General features: G+C 38.1%; 1 protein-coding gene across 3 annotated transcripts in view; it reads left to right on the top strand.

The window, feature by feature from the left end:
• The window catches only part of SESN1 (sestrin 1), a 113,382-nt gene that overhangs the window by 81,624 nt on the left and 16,157 nt on the right, over positions 1-15,601 (top strand). Inside the window, exon 1 of one of the 3 annotated variants that reach the window (XM_019443039.2) lies at positions 9,501-9,721. The exons of 1 other annotated variant lie outside the window; for it this stretch is intronic. In XM_019443039.2, the coding sequence (XP_019298584.1) occupies positions 9,620-9,721 (102 nt within the window). In that variant the 5' untranslated portion in view covers positions 9,501-9,619. Of the gene's footprint in view, positions 1-9,500; positions 9,722-10,704; positions 11,004-15,601 lie in introns of those variants that run through there. One more of the 3 variants, XM_053904592.1, reaches the window with a different exon arrangement.

The raw sequence follows: 15,601 nt of genomic DNA on the forward strand, positions 1-15,601 counted from the left end.
TTTGAAGTTTATATATTTTTCAAACCCACAAATTTGTAAATTTAATATACATTATTTTAGGGTTCTAAGGTTTTAATTGTATATTTGTAATGTTCAAGTTAAAGTATTGTGGTTTAGTTTTTTAAAATTTTGTTGAATACTTGAAAGTTGAAGTTTCTGACCTAAAAGTAAGTTCTTATTGTAAAGAACACATGTATTATTTAAGAACTTGCCTATTAGAAACACAAAAGATGTAATATCTTCATTGTTAATAAAAACCGTCTCAAAGTACTTCATTGTACTTTTGCTTCATTGGACATTTCTTAGGTCAAATTTTTGTGATTTAGGATAAAAGCTATTGGTCACACTGGCATGTGTGTCACTGAAGGGTAAGATTGACTTTATTCATGTTTTTTGGAGAAGGGCTAGAAGGATTGATAATCCTTTCACAGTTATAGACCAGATCCAGGACAGACTAAATATAAGTTCTAATGGAAGGCAAGTTTGGTTTGTAATTCAGTAGACTGTCATAAACCATTGTGATTCTAAGAGCCTTTTCTCTTTAAGGCTCTATTTAACATTGGTGGGAATGAGATTTTGAGCTAAATCCCCCCCTGCATTCTGCTGGAATCAGCAGAAATCCATGGATCATTCTCTGAACCTTAAAGCCTGACCCAAGCCTGGGGGAATAATGTAGGGAGCTACAGACTAGCATGGATCCTCCAAACCCACTATGAGTTCTAGTGGGCCGATCCGGAGATATGGTGTATATATAAGGCAGTGATACTCAAATGTGTTACTAATTTTTTTTTGTCAGCGTAGTCTTCAGTCAAACAGTATTACCAGAGTTATGATATATGCAATATATAAAACTGGCATGTTATTAATGGTCTTTAAGTTCAAATAAATAAAGTTAAATTATTAAGTCAGTGAGAACAATGAGGCTATTTTATGTTTTAAACAAATTTGAAATTAAGGGCTATGGATTATGACTGCAGTATTATTTCTGTACTTTTTTTTAATGTTTATTTTTGAGAGAAAGCATGAGTGGGGGGAGGGGCAGACAGAGGGGGGTACAGAGGATCTGAAGCTGACTCCACGCTGACAGCAGCCAGCCTGATGCGGGGCTCGAACCCACAAACCGTATGATCATGACCTGAGCCACAGTCAGATGCTCAAACGACTGAGCCACCCAGGCGCCCCTCTGTATTTTCTTGTATGCATAATATCCAGGTAATCTGGATTCACACAGCAAAGCACCCTCACTGTACCTTCGCTGAAGCAGTCCACTCACTGCTAGTTTTACTCCAGCACATGCAGAGACGCACGAATTTTTTTAAAGGCTGGAACACATTATACCCTTTCTAATCACTGACACATTTACAAAAATGTTCAAACATATGCTCACAGAGACGGTGAAGGAAACTTTACTTAGTCCAGGAACTGAATTATTAAACAAATTACTATTAGGGTGGTTCCCAATGCATTTAACGTTGATTTACATTTGTAGTTTGCCTTGAAAAAGAAAGTTTAAATTTAATATTTTATAATAACTCTAAAGAACTTGTAAGGAATGGATCCTAAGAAAAACAATTTGAAAACCACTGATAATGTAACAAACAAGCCTGGTGTAGGAGGAGGCCAGATTCTAGTTAGCTTAAAGCATATAACTCTTGATAAAATCAGGAATTATATTAACAGAGCTGAAATAAAAGTTTGAGAGAATATGAAGTTCACCTGCCCTTCATTTTAAATTTGAGGGGGCTCAAACTGGAAGGGCTGTTAAGAGATTTATAAACTGGGTTTCTGTTTTTTGTTAGTCTCTTTGTTTCAGGACTGGGCAGTAAACTAGATGACTCCCCATTTAATGCTCCCTAACAGAGTCCCAAGCTATCTGCCAATCTGTGTGACTTATGTGAGAGGTGTAAGTCTAAATAAAATAGACACCCAAACTCAAATTAAGATATTTCTGCCTGTTCATAGGATTTAAGAAATTAAATGCATATAATTTGGCATTCAGTAAATATCTATAAATAATGATTGAATGCTAAGTGCTTACATAATATTAAGATTTCTGTTAATTGCTAAAATAATAGCATTGACCTCTGTACATAAACCTATGCCAAAATGTACTTTTCAGATTAGAGTTACAACAAATTAAGAAAGAATACTGCCTTCTCCAATTTGTAATATCTGAATAAAATCCTGTGTTAGTATTTCTCAATTGTTTGCCAAAATTTAGGAAAACCATATTTTTCTGTTATTACAAATGCTCTTGAATTATGTTCAAATTTAAGTTCATGTAAAAACAATTTTAAAATGGCATTCTCTGGGTTTTTTGTTTTTGTCTTTGTTTTTTAGTATTTTTAGCTATACAGAAAGATAGTAGTGATAAGTAAAAATAAACATCTCTCAGGGGCGCCTGGGTGGCGCAGTCGGTTAAGCGTCCGGCTTCAGCCAGGTCACGATCTCTCGGTCCGTGAGTTCGAGCCCCACGTCGGGCTCTGGGCTGATGGCTCGGAGCCTGGAGCCTGTTTCCGATTCTGTGTCTCCCTCTCTCTCTGCCCCTCCCCCGTTCATGCTCTGTCTCTCTCTGTCCCAAAAATAAATAAAAAAAAAAACGTTGAAAAAAAAAATTAAAAAAAAAAAATAAAATAAACATCTCTGTTGAACTACATTGGCCTGAACATATACGTATTCTGTGTACAAAGGGGAAAATGGCCCAGAGGTGCAGTGAGGATTTTGGAGGGCAGAAGAACAGATGGGAAAGTTCAGTGAATGGCGTTTTATTTCTAAGATGCTTAATAACATGCAGGTAGTCTCTAGATGTGGCCTTGTACGTTGTGACCAGGTTTTACAATTTAACACCCTCTTGGAAAACTAGAGATCTCAGAAGGAGGCAAAGAAAGAAGGTAATTTAAAGGTTTAAAGGACCCACAACTAGAGATTATTACAGGGATGGGGGGCCTGGGTGGCTCAGTCGGTTAAGCATCCGACTTTGGCTCAGGTCATGATCTCACGGTCCATGAGTCTGAGCCCCGAGCCCGGCGTTGGGCTCTGTGCTGACAGCTCAGATCCTGGAGCCTGCTTTGGATTCTGTGTCATCCCCCCACGCCCCGCGCCTCCCCTGATCGTGCTGTATCTCACTCTTTCAAAAATAAATAACTGTTAAAAAAATTAAAGATTATTACAGAGGAACTGAGTGGGGGTCTTTGAGTTCTATAAGAAAAGCACATATGTAGATCCCTATTCACTACATGTTAGTAATAATCATAGTGGGGGTGGGCAGGAATAGGGAGGTCAGGATAGTTGTTACAAATAAAAAAATAAAAATAACCCGATTAAAAGATTTTAGGAGCACCTGGCTGGCTCAGTCAGAAGAGCATCTGACACTTGATTCTTGATCTCTTGGATGTAGAGACTAGTAAGAAAAAAAAAGAATTTTTAAAAAATTATAGGTTACATACTAAAACCAGTTCTTGCCTTGTGCCTACAAACAGAAGTACTTTGAGAATTAAAAAATATATATATATTTTTCACATATGTTTTTAGGTAGAGTTGAAATCCAGCTCCTCAAAAAGCATTTTAAAAATTATACAATACAGTAGTATACGTGCACAGAGAAATATTTTCTACTTGAATATGTCATATATTTAGTATCATTGGTTACCTTTTTTTTTTTTTTTTGAGTTTGTATCACTTCCTTTTTCTCTTTCTTTAAAGCTACAGTAGTAGTTCCTACATACATATGGGATAAAGTCCAAACTCTCAATTTCCCACCACACCTGAACCTCAACCTATTCCAAATTATACCAATTCCTTCTTATTTAACTCAACAATAATGCTGAAAAGTAATTCACCTGTAAAAATTGTAGCATTTTTGTATGAGTTCTCCCATTTAATTTTGAGATCTCAACAGACACTTTCTTTCCTATCATTTCACCTTAGGCCTAAAGGTGTTTAAAGCCAAATTTGGTTACAGAATGTTCATGAATCTTGTCAAACAATGGTATGTATTCAGGCAGTATCTGACTTGTAAGTACCTGCCTGACTTAACAAATGAACCAAATACTCCATTGCCCAAACCTATATAGCTAGCTTAGCAGTGCAAGCAAAGAAAAATCAAAGAAGCTTGGGAATATCTGTGGATTCCCAAGAAGAAGATGAGGAGAAACTATGAAAAACAGTAGTTGCTTTAGCAAAGCTGAACCCAAGGACAAGCTGATTCCCAAGCACAGCCTGCCTGCCTGGATAGTGGACCCAAAACCTCCAAAAATGTTTGTCTAGATGGCCCAAATCTTTCATAAACTTAATATCATTATTGAGGTAAGTTGTTTTTTTTTTTAATAGAAAAATCTCTGTGAAGTTCATTCATTATATACTTATTGAGGGTCTGCCATATGCTAGGCACTTGGGCATTGGAAATACAGCAGTGAGCAAAAAAGACAAACATTCTGATTTTACAAAGCTTATATTCTGTTGAGTCAGACTAAATAAATTACTATGAGATATCAGTACCTCCTACAATGAATAGTATGAATTGGTTTAGGAAGACTGCTTTCTTCCTAGCACTTAACCAGTTATTCTAAGAGGAATAGGATTGGTATGAGGACCTTTTAGTAGACTTAGGTAGAGTCTTAGGGTAGATTTAGGTGAGTTCTGTAGTGAAGGAGCTCTAGGTAACATGAGGTCACCAAAGGCCTGGGAAAAGACACCAGGAGGACAGGGATAGAGTAGAGGAGATAAGCTCTCAAAGACCAAGCTCACTCATTCCATGATTTTATTTTTTAATGAGATCTCATCCTGAGTATAAGAAGGGAAGATAAATTTTTTCTTCTTCATTCCCTCTTTTCTTGTCCTCAGAATCAAGAACTATGACTAATACTGGAAACTAGAGTGTTTTATGCTAAGCAAAATTAATCAGAGAAAGACAGATATCATATGGCTTCACTCATATGTGGAATTTAAGATACAAAACAGATAAACATAGGGGAAGGGAAGCAAAAATAATATAAAAACAGAGAGAGGGACAAACCATAAGAGACTCTTAAATACACAGAACAAACTGAGGAGCTGTGGGGGTGGGGTGGGCTAAATGGGCAATGGGCATTAAGGAGGACACTTGTTGGGATGAGTACTGAGTGTTATATATAGGTGATGAATCACTGGATTCTACTCCTAAAATCATTATTGCACTATATGGTTAACTAACTTGGATGTAAATTAAATTTTTTTTAACTTTTTTAAATAAATAAGAATGGTGAGAGCTTAAAAAAGAAAGAACTGAGACTAATACATAGTTATCAAAATTTGTAAATTATTCATTAAAAGAAGCAACCCAGCTTCTGCTGCTTTGGATTCAGATAGACCTGGGTTCTAATCCTTAAAGGCAATTTACTACTTTTATAATCTTGGATGATTTACCCATGCTTTATGAATTTCTGTTTTATAAATTTGAAAATAGGAATAATTATCTGCTTTATATATGTCAATTGCTTCAGTGTCTAATGGGTAGGAGTAAGTAAGTTACTGGTCTTATTAACCTGGAAAACCTGACCACAATTTAACATGCTTGTTCTTTAGGGGAAAGTGATTTTCTAATTTAAAGCTACTGACATTGTTTGGAACACTGCTTGTTTACAAATGTGGGTGATGGCCTATGTTTCTAAAACCCTATTAGAGATTTAAAATTGTGCATTTCTAAAAGAAGAAGCCCTAAAGGAAAGAATAAGGCAAAGATCTGTCAACATTCTTGCTCCTTTATAAGTGATAAAATTCTAAAAATTAAATTGAAGAAGTGAGAAAAGTAGAGGACAAATAAGAGAACAATGTAAAATTAAAGTTCAGTGCTAAAAGGATCTCAATGTACTCAAAACATGTCGAAAGGAAAAAAAAGTGCTTAGCAGACAAGCTATATATATAAAAACAGGAAGATATGAGCTGGAGGAGAAAAATCTTGACAAAATTAGTAAGCAGAAGTAATCTTATAAACCAGCATTCATTCTAAATAAAATGTTTTAAATGACAATAGGACATTTTTCAATAATGCTTTAAGCCCACTCTTAAAGGAGTTCTTTGGCTTAATGGATGAAATCACTGCTATGTGTGTTTTCTAACCAATTACTAAATATAATTCCTTTCTACTGAATAGATCTACAAATCTGTGGTACTTTAATTCCTTTGGTTAACGGGAAAATTCAAGGTTTAATATGTGGTCCATGTAAGTGTGATTATGCCTTTTGGCCTGATAAGTATTCATTCTACTAAAACGTATCTATTATTTTCCATGAATTAACTATATTTTCAAAAGTCTAATGGATGTAAGGAAGTCACTTAGGAGAACAGCTAATTTGAAATTTATTTCCTCAATTTCAAAAATAAGAGTATGAGGCATGATTTCCTTTCTCAAGAAATGTATTATTGTTGGAGAGACAAAATCTACCTTCATCCCTACACTTTGCTTCATTCCCATTGTTCTTCAGACCTCCCTGTTGCCTTGCCACAATTGCCTCAACAGCCTTCCTAACCATCTTTCTGCCTCTAATTTTGTCCCTTCCAATATATTTTTTTAAACCTTAGCTGAAATGCAAGTCTGATGTCTTTCTACTATTTAAAACTTGCAAGAACTCCACAGTACTCTTAACAATGAAATTTACATTCTTTAAAATAAAGCTTGAACAAGGTCCCTCCTTACTGTTGATTTTTTACTTGAACTCTATCACTGTCTTCTTCCAGACCCAATAAACTTCCTTTATTCTGCTTCCCTATTTGGACCATTCTCTCTCTCCCTGGCCTCTGGGCCTTTGCACATGCTGTTTCCTTTGTTTAGAACTCTATTCTCTCAAGTCCCCTCTCCTACCTCCCCCAACCCCCAATTTCTTGCCAAAGCCTCTCCACTAATCCTGTAAGTCCCAGCTCAGATGTTCTTCCTTCAGAAAGCACAGCTTCAAGTCCAGACTCTCTAATACATCATAGTTCTTAGCTCACATAAAGTCACTTAACACCACTCTGCTTTTACATAGTATATCAGCTTATTCTTGAGAAAATTAGAGTTGAGACCATTACTACTAATGACAAATGCAAAAACCTCACTTTGATACAACTGTGTAAGTCTACCAAAAGATTTTTAGAGGAAAGGAAATATTTCAGAATTACTATTACTTCTTGGATTAAATATCAGGTTTCTTCCTAGAAATAAATAATGTTAGAAATGTTTAAGTAGCAGACTTTGTAAAGTAACTGCTGGCCTATAATGATAACCTGTGGTAAATATCAAAAGTTTAGTCCTTTCCAGTTACTGTTCCATGCTCAGTTTTCATTTTTTTAGCAGATGTTTATTGCATGCCTATGACATGCCTAACACTAGGGGTTCATTAGGAGAAACACCTTCAGGACATCTGGCCTACTCAAGAAGTGACACAATGATATTTTCAGGTTAATATTGGTTGGAATTCTTGGTTACTATAGATTTATTTGGAGGCAACCCTTTTATGTTGAGAATAAAGTGACTAATTCACCATGCTGCTCTATTGTAAAGAGCAGAAATTATTACTCTTTGAAGAAATTATGTCAGTCTTTTTAGAGACCATAAAGGAATCTTGACATTTAATGGCTTAAAGGTCCTCAGTAAACCATAGAATTAGAATATGAGTTAAAATTATCTTTCTTTTTATGTAAGTCAGCATCAAAGTACATAAACTGAAATTTTCTGGGGGGAAAAATCCTAATTGCAGCTTCCTATACAATTTCAGTGTATACCTCTTCAATAAATATTTATCAAGCTCTAAGTATCAAACACTACTCTATATATAGTTTGTAGTTTTGATTTGTATTTAATTATTTTGAACCATTTTTGGGTTAGCTAAATGCTAGTCTCTCATTAAAAAATAGAAAGGTAAGCATTCTCCATTTTGCAAATGACATAATTTTAATGTCATAAACAAGGTTATGCCCTACTAGACAACTCAGCCCCATTGTTGTATTCCTTCCAGAAAATAAAAATCACAGCTCAACTCTTCTAGAAGCAAAGTCATCATTTTCACTTATTTCTCATTATCTAGCATTATAGCTCACAACCTCATATATCAAGTCCATTTATGTTTCCAAGGTATTCATCTACAACCAGTTTATTTTAGAGGGTATGTCCTATTGCTGCAAACTGGATGATTTACTGGGCTTATTTTTGCTGCTTGTTGGTTTGTGGCTGAGTGGGCATTTGATTATCCTGTTTGCTTTTGTGGCTGTGCTCAGAAGAAGAGAAAGCTTGGAAGCCTCTGTAGCCTTTTCTTTTATGTTATTATTAACCCAAAATTGCTTTTCTTGACAGCAAAAATATTTTGTGTGCTTTAGCAATTTATAAAAACAGTGTATGAGAACATACGGTATTTATCTTATTTATCTGGAGAAGATTAAAAAAATAACCATTTTAACTTGCTTTTAAAATACATTTTAAGAGCTGTAAGAGTAACTTAATCTTCTCTGAGACATTGTAACCTCCACTCTTAAGACTGAAACTTATTTGCATTTAGGAGTCCTGGTTCTGTGTCTGTCAGTATTTATTGATTTAAACTCCGCTTTTTTCCTTTTGTCATGATGTTCCAACTTTTTTTTTTAAACCTGGACATGTAAGCTTTTGAAAACACAAGAGCAAACGTGCAAAAAGAGATCTAGTTTAGGAGGTGATTTTTTAAAAGAAGTTAATGAATCCATTTAAGGAAATAGTGTTCACACAGGATTTGAGAGATTTGCGACCCAGGTCCAACAGTGTCAGTTATTTATGCTCCTTTTTAACCTATATTGTCTCAAGTTCCTCATCGGATTTCAGAGAAATTCTTTCTTTAGAACCCAGGGCACTTATGGGAGAATATTAGAAATGTTAAAGCCTTGGAATATACTTGCGAGGAAAAGGGAAATGCAGAGATTGGCTACCAAGCCTTATTATCTGTGTAGGAGAGTGATATTTATAGTTTCTACATAGCTTACCAAAAATAATTTTACATTGAATATAGGCCATGGTCCCATACTTGTTGCAGCATTCCGGGCGCATTCAGCGTTGTTTGCGCATTAGTGGAAAGGCTGAAGGGGATTTCAACAGTTTATAAAATGTAAAGCGAACTTGGTTATTCCTCGTGGTGCAGGGTCCGCTTAGAGGTGGGCTGCTCTTCGGATCAAGGTAAATGAATCCGAGTGGGTGGGAAGGAGGGCAGTCTCTCCGCTGCTGAAGCTGGGGGCAGGGGCGCGTTTGCCTTTCCCTGACGCCTGAGTGCTCGCGCCCCACCCCAGCCTTAAAGCAAGCCCACCGAGCCAGTTCTGGACGCGAGAATCAGCTCCTGGCGGAGAGCTCCGCCGCTCGAGGTTGTTTTTCCCCCGGCCGCGTCTGACCGCCCCCCAACGCCCGCCCCTCCGCGTCAAGGGGGCGGGGCTCCGCGGCGCCGCGGGCCGGCATTGGCGCGGGGGGCCGCTGGGCCGGCGGAGTGACGGCGGGGGCGGGGCCGCGCGGCTTGTTTGTTCGCGCCGCGCTGCCGCCGAGGTCCGCGCTGCCTGAGGCGCTGCAGCCCGGAGCCCGGCCGTCCGGTCAGCGCTCGCCTTTTCCGCGCCGCCGGGCTTCTCCTGCGCGTCCGCAGCCGGTCCCCGCGCCGACATGCGCCTGGCCACCACCGCGAACCAGGCGTACACGGCCTCGCTTGCCGTCTCGGAGCTGCTGGGCTGCAAGCAGTGCGGCGGGGGCCGCGGCCAGGACGAGGTATCCGGGCGAGGGGCCGGGCGGGCGGGTACCCGGCACAGCTGCCCGGGCTGCACGGAGGTCGCGATGCCTCCCCGCCTTCGTACCTAACAGCTGCGGAGAACGCTCCGCATTGGAGAGTGCCCCGGGAGCAACCGCCCGGCCGGCCGCCCTGCCCGTCGGGGGGCGTCTCGGGCCGGCCCGCGCCCCTCAGGTTGAAGGGGCGGCCTGTGGTGGGAGGGGAGACGGTTTCCACCGCGAGCCGGCCCCGGGAGAAAATGCTGAGGCTGGCAGACACAGCTGCCTCGGTCATTTAAATGGAAGTCTCCAAAACGTAAATAACGTCGTCTTGTGTGCAAGTCTCCACAAGTCAGAACCGAACAAAGCTGCAGTCTTAGGGTAGAACAGCCTGTGGATTTTTCTCCCCTCGGCGTCTTGTCAGAACATTATCGGTGACCCTCCCCCCCCCCCTTGGCCTCCTACTCAAAAAAAGGGGGCAATAACCTTTGAGTCGGTTAAAAGATGCTGCCGCCTGGAACACGTATGTTCTGCCGGCTCTATGACGTTATGCACCGCGCTTACCCCTGGTTGTTAACCATCCCTGTTGCGCCCGAGACGGCCTTCAGGAGAAAGCGGTTCAGTGGTGACATTTTGTCTTTTTCCCAAGGGGTTGTAAATAACGGCCCCATTTGAAAGTTGCTAGTACAGCTAACCGAAATTTGAGCCTTTAAAAGGCTTTCATTCAAAAGGTGACAAAGGAGAAAGTCATTAAAATTTGAATTGAACTCACAACGCTGGGTTGCCATCGGTCACGAAATCTAGGAATTTCTCCGCAGCGTTGCCCACTTGGGGGACTCCGTTTAATGTTTCTGTTGTTTCGTAAGTGGAGACTGCGTCGCGAGTGGACTGCATGGATTCACGCAACTTGAAGAGAAGACCTCGTGGGGGCTGTAGAACACACTTTCCTGGATTTTAACGTTAGTGGGTACATGATACGCTCCTCATTGTGTACAGATCATGCAGCAACCTAAACACCAACAAAACTTGCCCTGCCTGTTGCTTTGGAAACTCTATCAAAGAAACAAAACCGTGTGGAAGTGTTGACATCCCATTTCTGGTTTCCGTTTGCAGGCCATAAAAGATCTTTTCTCATTTTGACTAGAGGCGATCCCCAGTCGCGGAGCTTGAATAGCTGTTATTTCTGATGGTGTTTGGGTGCAGAATACCGGTTCTCGCCCAGATCTAGAGTCTCTAAATATAGCCACGAAAACTGGAAGATGAAGGGATATATTGTAGCTTGCTGGTTGGTTCCCGTGCCCGTGGGATTGTGTTTAGGAAACTAGGAAGCCTTGCGGCGTTGTAGTTTATCACTTTTAACACATCCGACATGTGGGAAAATAAGTCAGGAAGTAGTGCTTTATAGGAAAACTATTCATTTTACAAAAGAATTAATAACATGGCTCTTTCAACTAGCATGCCTCCAAATAAAATGCTTTAAAATGAAACACTTTTCAGGGATGGGACTCCTGACTAAAATACAGGGCACACACATGGCCTAAGTCAGCCTTACAAATCCAGTACTTTGAAGTCAGAGAGGTTTTTGTTTTGTTTTGGTTTTTTGTTTTATAGTTTTTTTGAGGTTTTTTTTTTTTTTAATATGTTTTATAGAAGACCAGAGACTGGAAAAAGAGGTACCTGAACTTTCAGTATTTCTAAGTTCCCAAGTAGAGGTAATGACAATGTTAAAAGAAGCACCAGTACATTTGTTATAGCAGGAATATATTTTTGTTCCTTCTACATCTTTTCATTTCTGTTCAAAATTTTTGAATGTCAGAAGCCTAGCACCAGCTCTAGGAAATGATTCTCCTAAAGAAGGGAGAGTGGGGCAGGAGCTTTCACTTTTTACACAATTTATCGTTGCCTAGTTGAAACACATACTGCTTTTGTAATTTTTTTTTCAATCAAAATTAATATGAGCGTTGTGGTTATTGGTATAAGATGTCTGGACATTTTTTTAAAAGTGCCCCAAGCCCAGTGAGAAAAATGATTCAAATGACTTAATCATATTTACTTTTCCACTTGTTTTGCAAGTGGGTAGACACTAGAAGCCAAGGAATGCTTTTATTTTGCATTTGTGGCACATCACTGTCTCACTTAAAGGAGGATATTGCTGTAGATTCCTAAATGTATCTCTGACCAATTTGGAAATGATCAGAGCAGTACTTTTAGCATGCCAACACTGATTCGTAAGGTGATACAATACAGATACAGTGTTTCTGTGGTACTGTCGACATTTGCTAAGAATTTTCATATTGTGAAAATGAGTGTCTTAGTATTACATGCTACTGAAGAAATAGATGTTATGTCAGAGATTTGCAGCAGTGTTGTCATGGCAGAGGCTGTTGCTGTCTTTTTCAAAATGCTGATTAGGAGAATTGTTGAGAGGAAAGAACTGTTAGGTCCCATGTTAGTTTTTCCAGCCACACCTTCACCAAAGGCCTGTGAGGTTTGTGCTGTGATTAGCATCTACATCTGCTTTTTAAACAAGGCCATTTGCTATCGGCAGTTCTGTGTCTTAGAATCTGGATTGGCCAAAACGTATTCAAAGTCTGTAATTAATTTTCTTCAACAGCAACAGATAAGGCATAATTGAAATAACGTTTAGGAAATTATGAAATGCAGTTAGTTTGGCTTATGATCACCCTATTGAAGACCTGTAGTAGCTTTTTAAAATCAATACCTGCTAGAAGATAGGGTAGTAGCTAATTTGTCATGTTGACTAGGAAAAGTATTCAGAAAATGAGTTTTCCAGAAAATTAGCCTTTTAGAAACCAAGAATACTATTGCATAGCAACAGTGATATCCAAAAGGACCTTTAAGGTGTCAAAAACTCTTCCAGAGGCTCAAAAGAGTAATAATGACAACTCTAGAACCAGATTTCCTAGATTCAACCCCTGTCTGCACCACTCGCTAATACTAACTGAGCTAGGTACTTGATTTCAAATTACATACATACGTATAATTTATAAATTATTATATGTGATTATTTCATGTTTATAATTATTGTATGTTACATAAACATTACATAGAATTTGATATATATAGAAATATGTATAATTTATAAAATCATCTCCTTCCTGCCTGGATCTGGACTAGGATATGGTGGAATGGAGTCTTAGAGCTCATCAGTTGATATTCTTGTATCTCTCTCCTGTACCTCATCTATTAAGAAACAGAACAAAGGACATTGAGTAAGCCTTCAAATATGGAGAATAAGTTGATGTGAGTCTAGAATAGCACTCACTATATTTCCCATTAAATTAGTCGATCAGTCCTTTTTGGGAAAGACTTGATTTTTTTTAAGTATATCAGTGTCTCCCTTCCCCCAGTCTTTTCTTTCACTTCCTCTCATTTTCCTTCCTACCATTTCCCTTTCTGCCCTTAAGGAATGGCACAGACCTCTCACAACTTCTTCATCTTAATAGGAAATTGACCCTGGTAGTCTGGATGTGAGCTGGGTACAATTCTATTTTATCCGGAACTAGACTTAGGTAAAATAATGAAATTGGAATCTTGAATGTCAGAGACTTCTTTCCACTCCTTTCCTTTCTTCAGTTTATCTTCTCTTCCATCTCCAGTTTTCTTGCCAGACTGGTACCTCATCAAGGAATTAATGTAACCTCAACAATAAGAGATTATTAGCATAATTGGTCTATAATCCATTCCCAAGAATGTTTACTTTTAGTTAACATCCTGCTTTAAAACACATAGTTTTTCACTCTGAAAGAATGTTTGTCTAAAGGAACTGTGAAGGAAGGTTTTGCCCACTGAAGGGAAGGAATAGGGGAGACAGTGATACAAGTATGACCATTAAATTTGACTGTAGGGGTAGACTTTCAAAGACTTGAAAAGTATATAGGACCATTGGGAAAGGTCTTTGCTATACTTATAGGAAAATACTCCATTCTGAAACACTGATAGCCACTTTCTTTGAATTCTAAAGCTATTGTTTTATGATAGTTCAATATGTAAAGTATATATTTGGTATAGAAACAAAACCAAAATAATATAATTCAACCTCTTTGTTTTGAGGTCCATGTGCTGTCCATCTTGTTATTAAAAATATGTATATGCCACCCACATGTTGCTAAGTTAGTTAAAATAAAGTCCTATAAATGGAATTGCTAAGTTTTTTTTCTCTCCTTACAGATAGTAACAAAACATATGCATCTTACGCACTTTGCCCTCCCCTACCTCACCCCCCTGATGCACACTCAATATATATCTTGGAGGTCTTTTAAAGCCAACTCATACAGAATTGCTTCATTCTCCTTGTAAGGACTGCATGTAATTCTAGTCTGTGGTCATACTACATTAAAACAGTCCTGTTAATGAGAGCTCAGGTTGTTTTATATTTTGTACTATTACAAACAATGTTGCAGAGATTATCCTTTTACCTATGGCATGTCTATGAGTACAGGTCAGCATTTAAAATGAAATTGTTGACTCAAAGGATTTGTGACTTTTTAATTTCAATCATTATTACAAACTACCCTCTCTATAAGTTGTAGTGATTTACACTTATGTATTCCTTGATCTTACTTCCTCACACTTCACAACACCCCCATGAGAAATGTGTAAGTAACAAATATTTATCCACCTCCTCTTCAGCACAGCCTACTATTAAACTTTTGATCTTCAGCAATCTTTTAGGTGAAAAATAGTATCTCAGTGTAGCTAACTTAAAGTTTTATTGTGAGGTTGACCATTTTTCAGCCATTTGTATTTCCTTTTCTTTGAACTGTCCGTGTCCTTTGTACATTTTTCTATCAGGTTGTTGTAGGTTTTCTTACTGATTTGTAGGAGTTTTCATGTACTCAAGAAATTTAGCCCCTTTGATTTAGAAACTGCAAATATATTTCCCGATTTTCTGTTTGCTTTTGACTTTTTTATATGTTTATTTTTCCCATGTGAAAGTCTTTATTTTTATGTCATCAGATTTACTAGTTTTCTATTTTACGACTTCTGGGTTTTTATGACATTCTTAGGCCTAACTTCATTCCATGAGTGTTTTCTTCCAGCACTTATGTTTTTTGGCTTGGGGTGTTTGTTTGTTTTTTTTAATACTTACCTCTAATTTAAGTATGATTTATGGTTCTAACTTTACTTTTTTCTGAGCGGCTATCTAGTTGTATCAAGATCATTTGTTGAATAATCCATTTCTCCTCCATTTGAAATACTACATTTTAACACAGTACAGTCTCAAGAATAGTAGTGTCTCTCAGGTATAAAAAGAGTGATAAACTCTTGAAATGGGCATTTTCCTAAAATGCATTTTATTTAAATAATATAGTGAAGAAATGAAGAGGGGTAAATATTGAATGTAACCTTAACATTTTGCCCAATATATCTTGATATCTATGTAATTGGATCAGAAATTCAGCAGTTAGAAAGGCTAATAGAGTCATTGTTTTATATAAATGGCTGCATTTGTGTTAAGATGATGTATTGAATAGAAGGAATGTGGAGGTTTTTTTCTTGCATTTATTACAGGCTAATAAAATTAAGACATGCCTGTGGCCAGACCAGTGAATTGAGTGCCTCTTCTAGTGAAGGGTATAGTTAGAGCATTGCTATGTTCAGTGTAAGTGTATTGGCAAGTGTATTTGAATCGACATCTTAAGTTATCCCAATAAAGATTTTCTTCAGTTTTGTCCTGCCTGCTTAATTTTTAAAAATCCACTCTGCTCAAAAGGTTTTCATTCACTTGGACCAGATTTTTTGAATTGCTGCCACATATCCTTCTCTGTCTGCAAACCACCCCCCCCCCCCCCCGCTTTTTTTTTCTTTAAAAGGAACATCCTGAAGGACTTTTGGAAGCAGTAGAGGGTACAAATAATA

This window comes from Panthera pardus, unplaced genomic scaffold, assembly GCF_024362965.1.
Source record: "Panthera pardus isolate Hobbes unplaced genomic scaffold, ASM2436296v1 HiC_scaffold_17, whole genome shotgun sequence".
Lineage (NCBI taxonomy): Eukaryota > Metazoa > Chordata > Mammalia > Carnivora > Felidae > Panthera > Panthera pardus.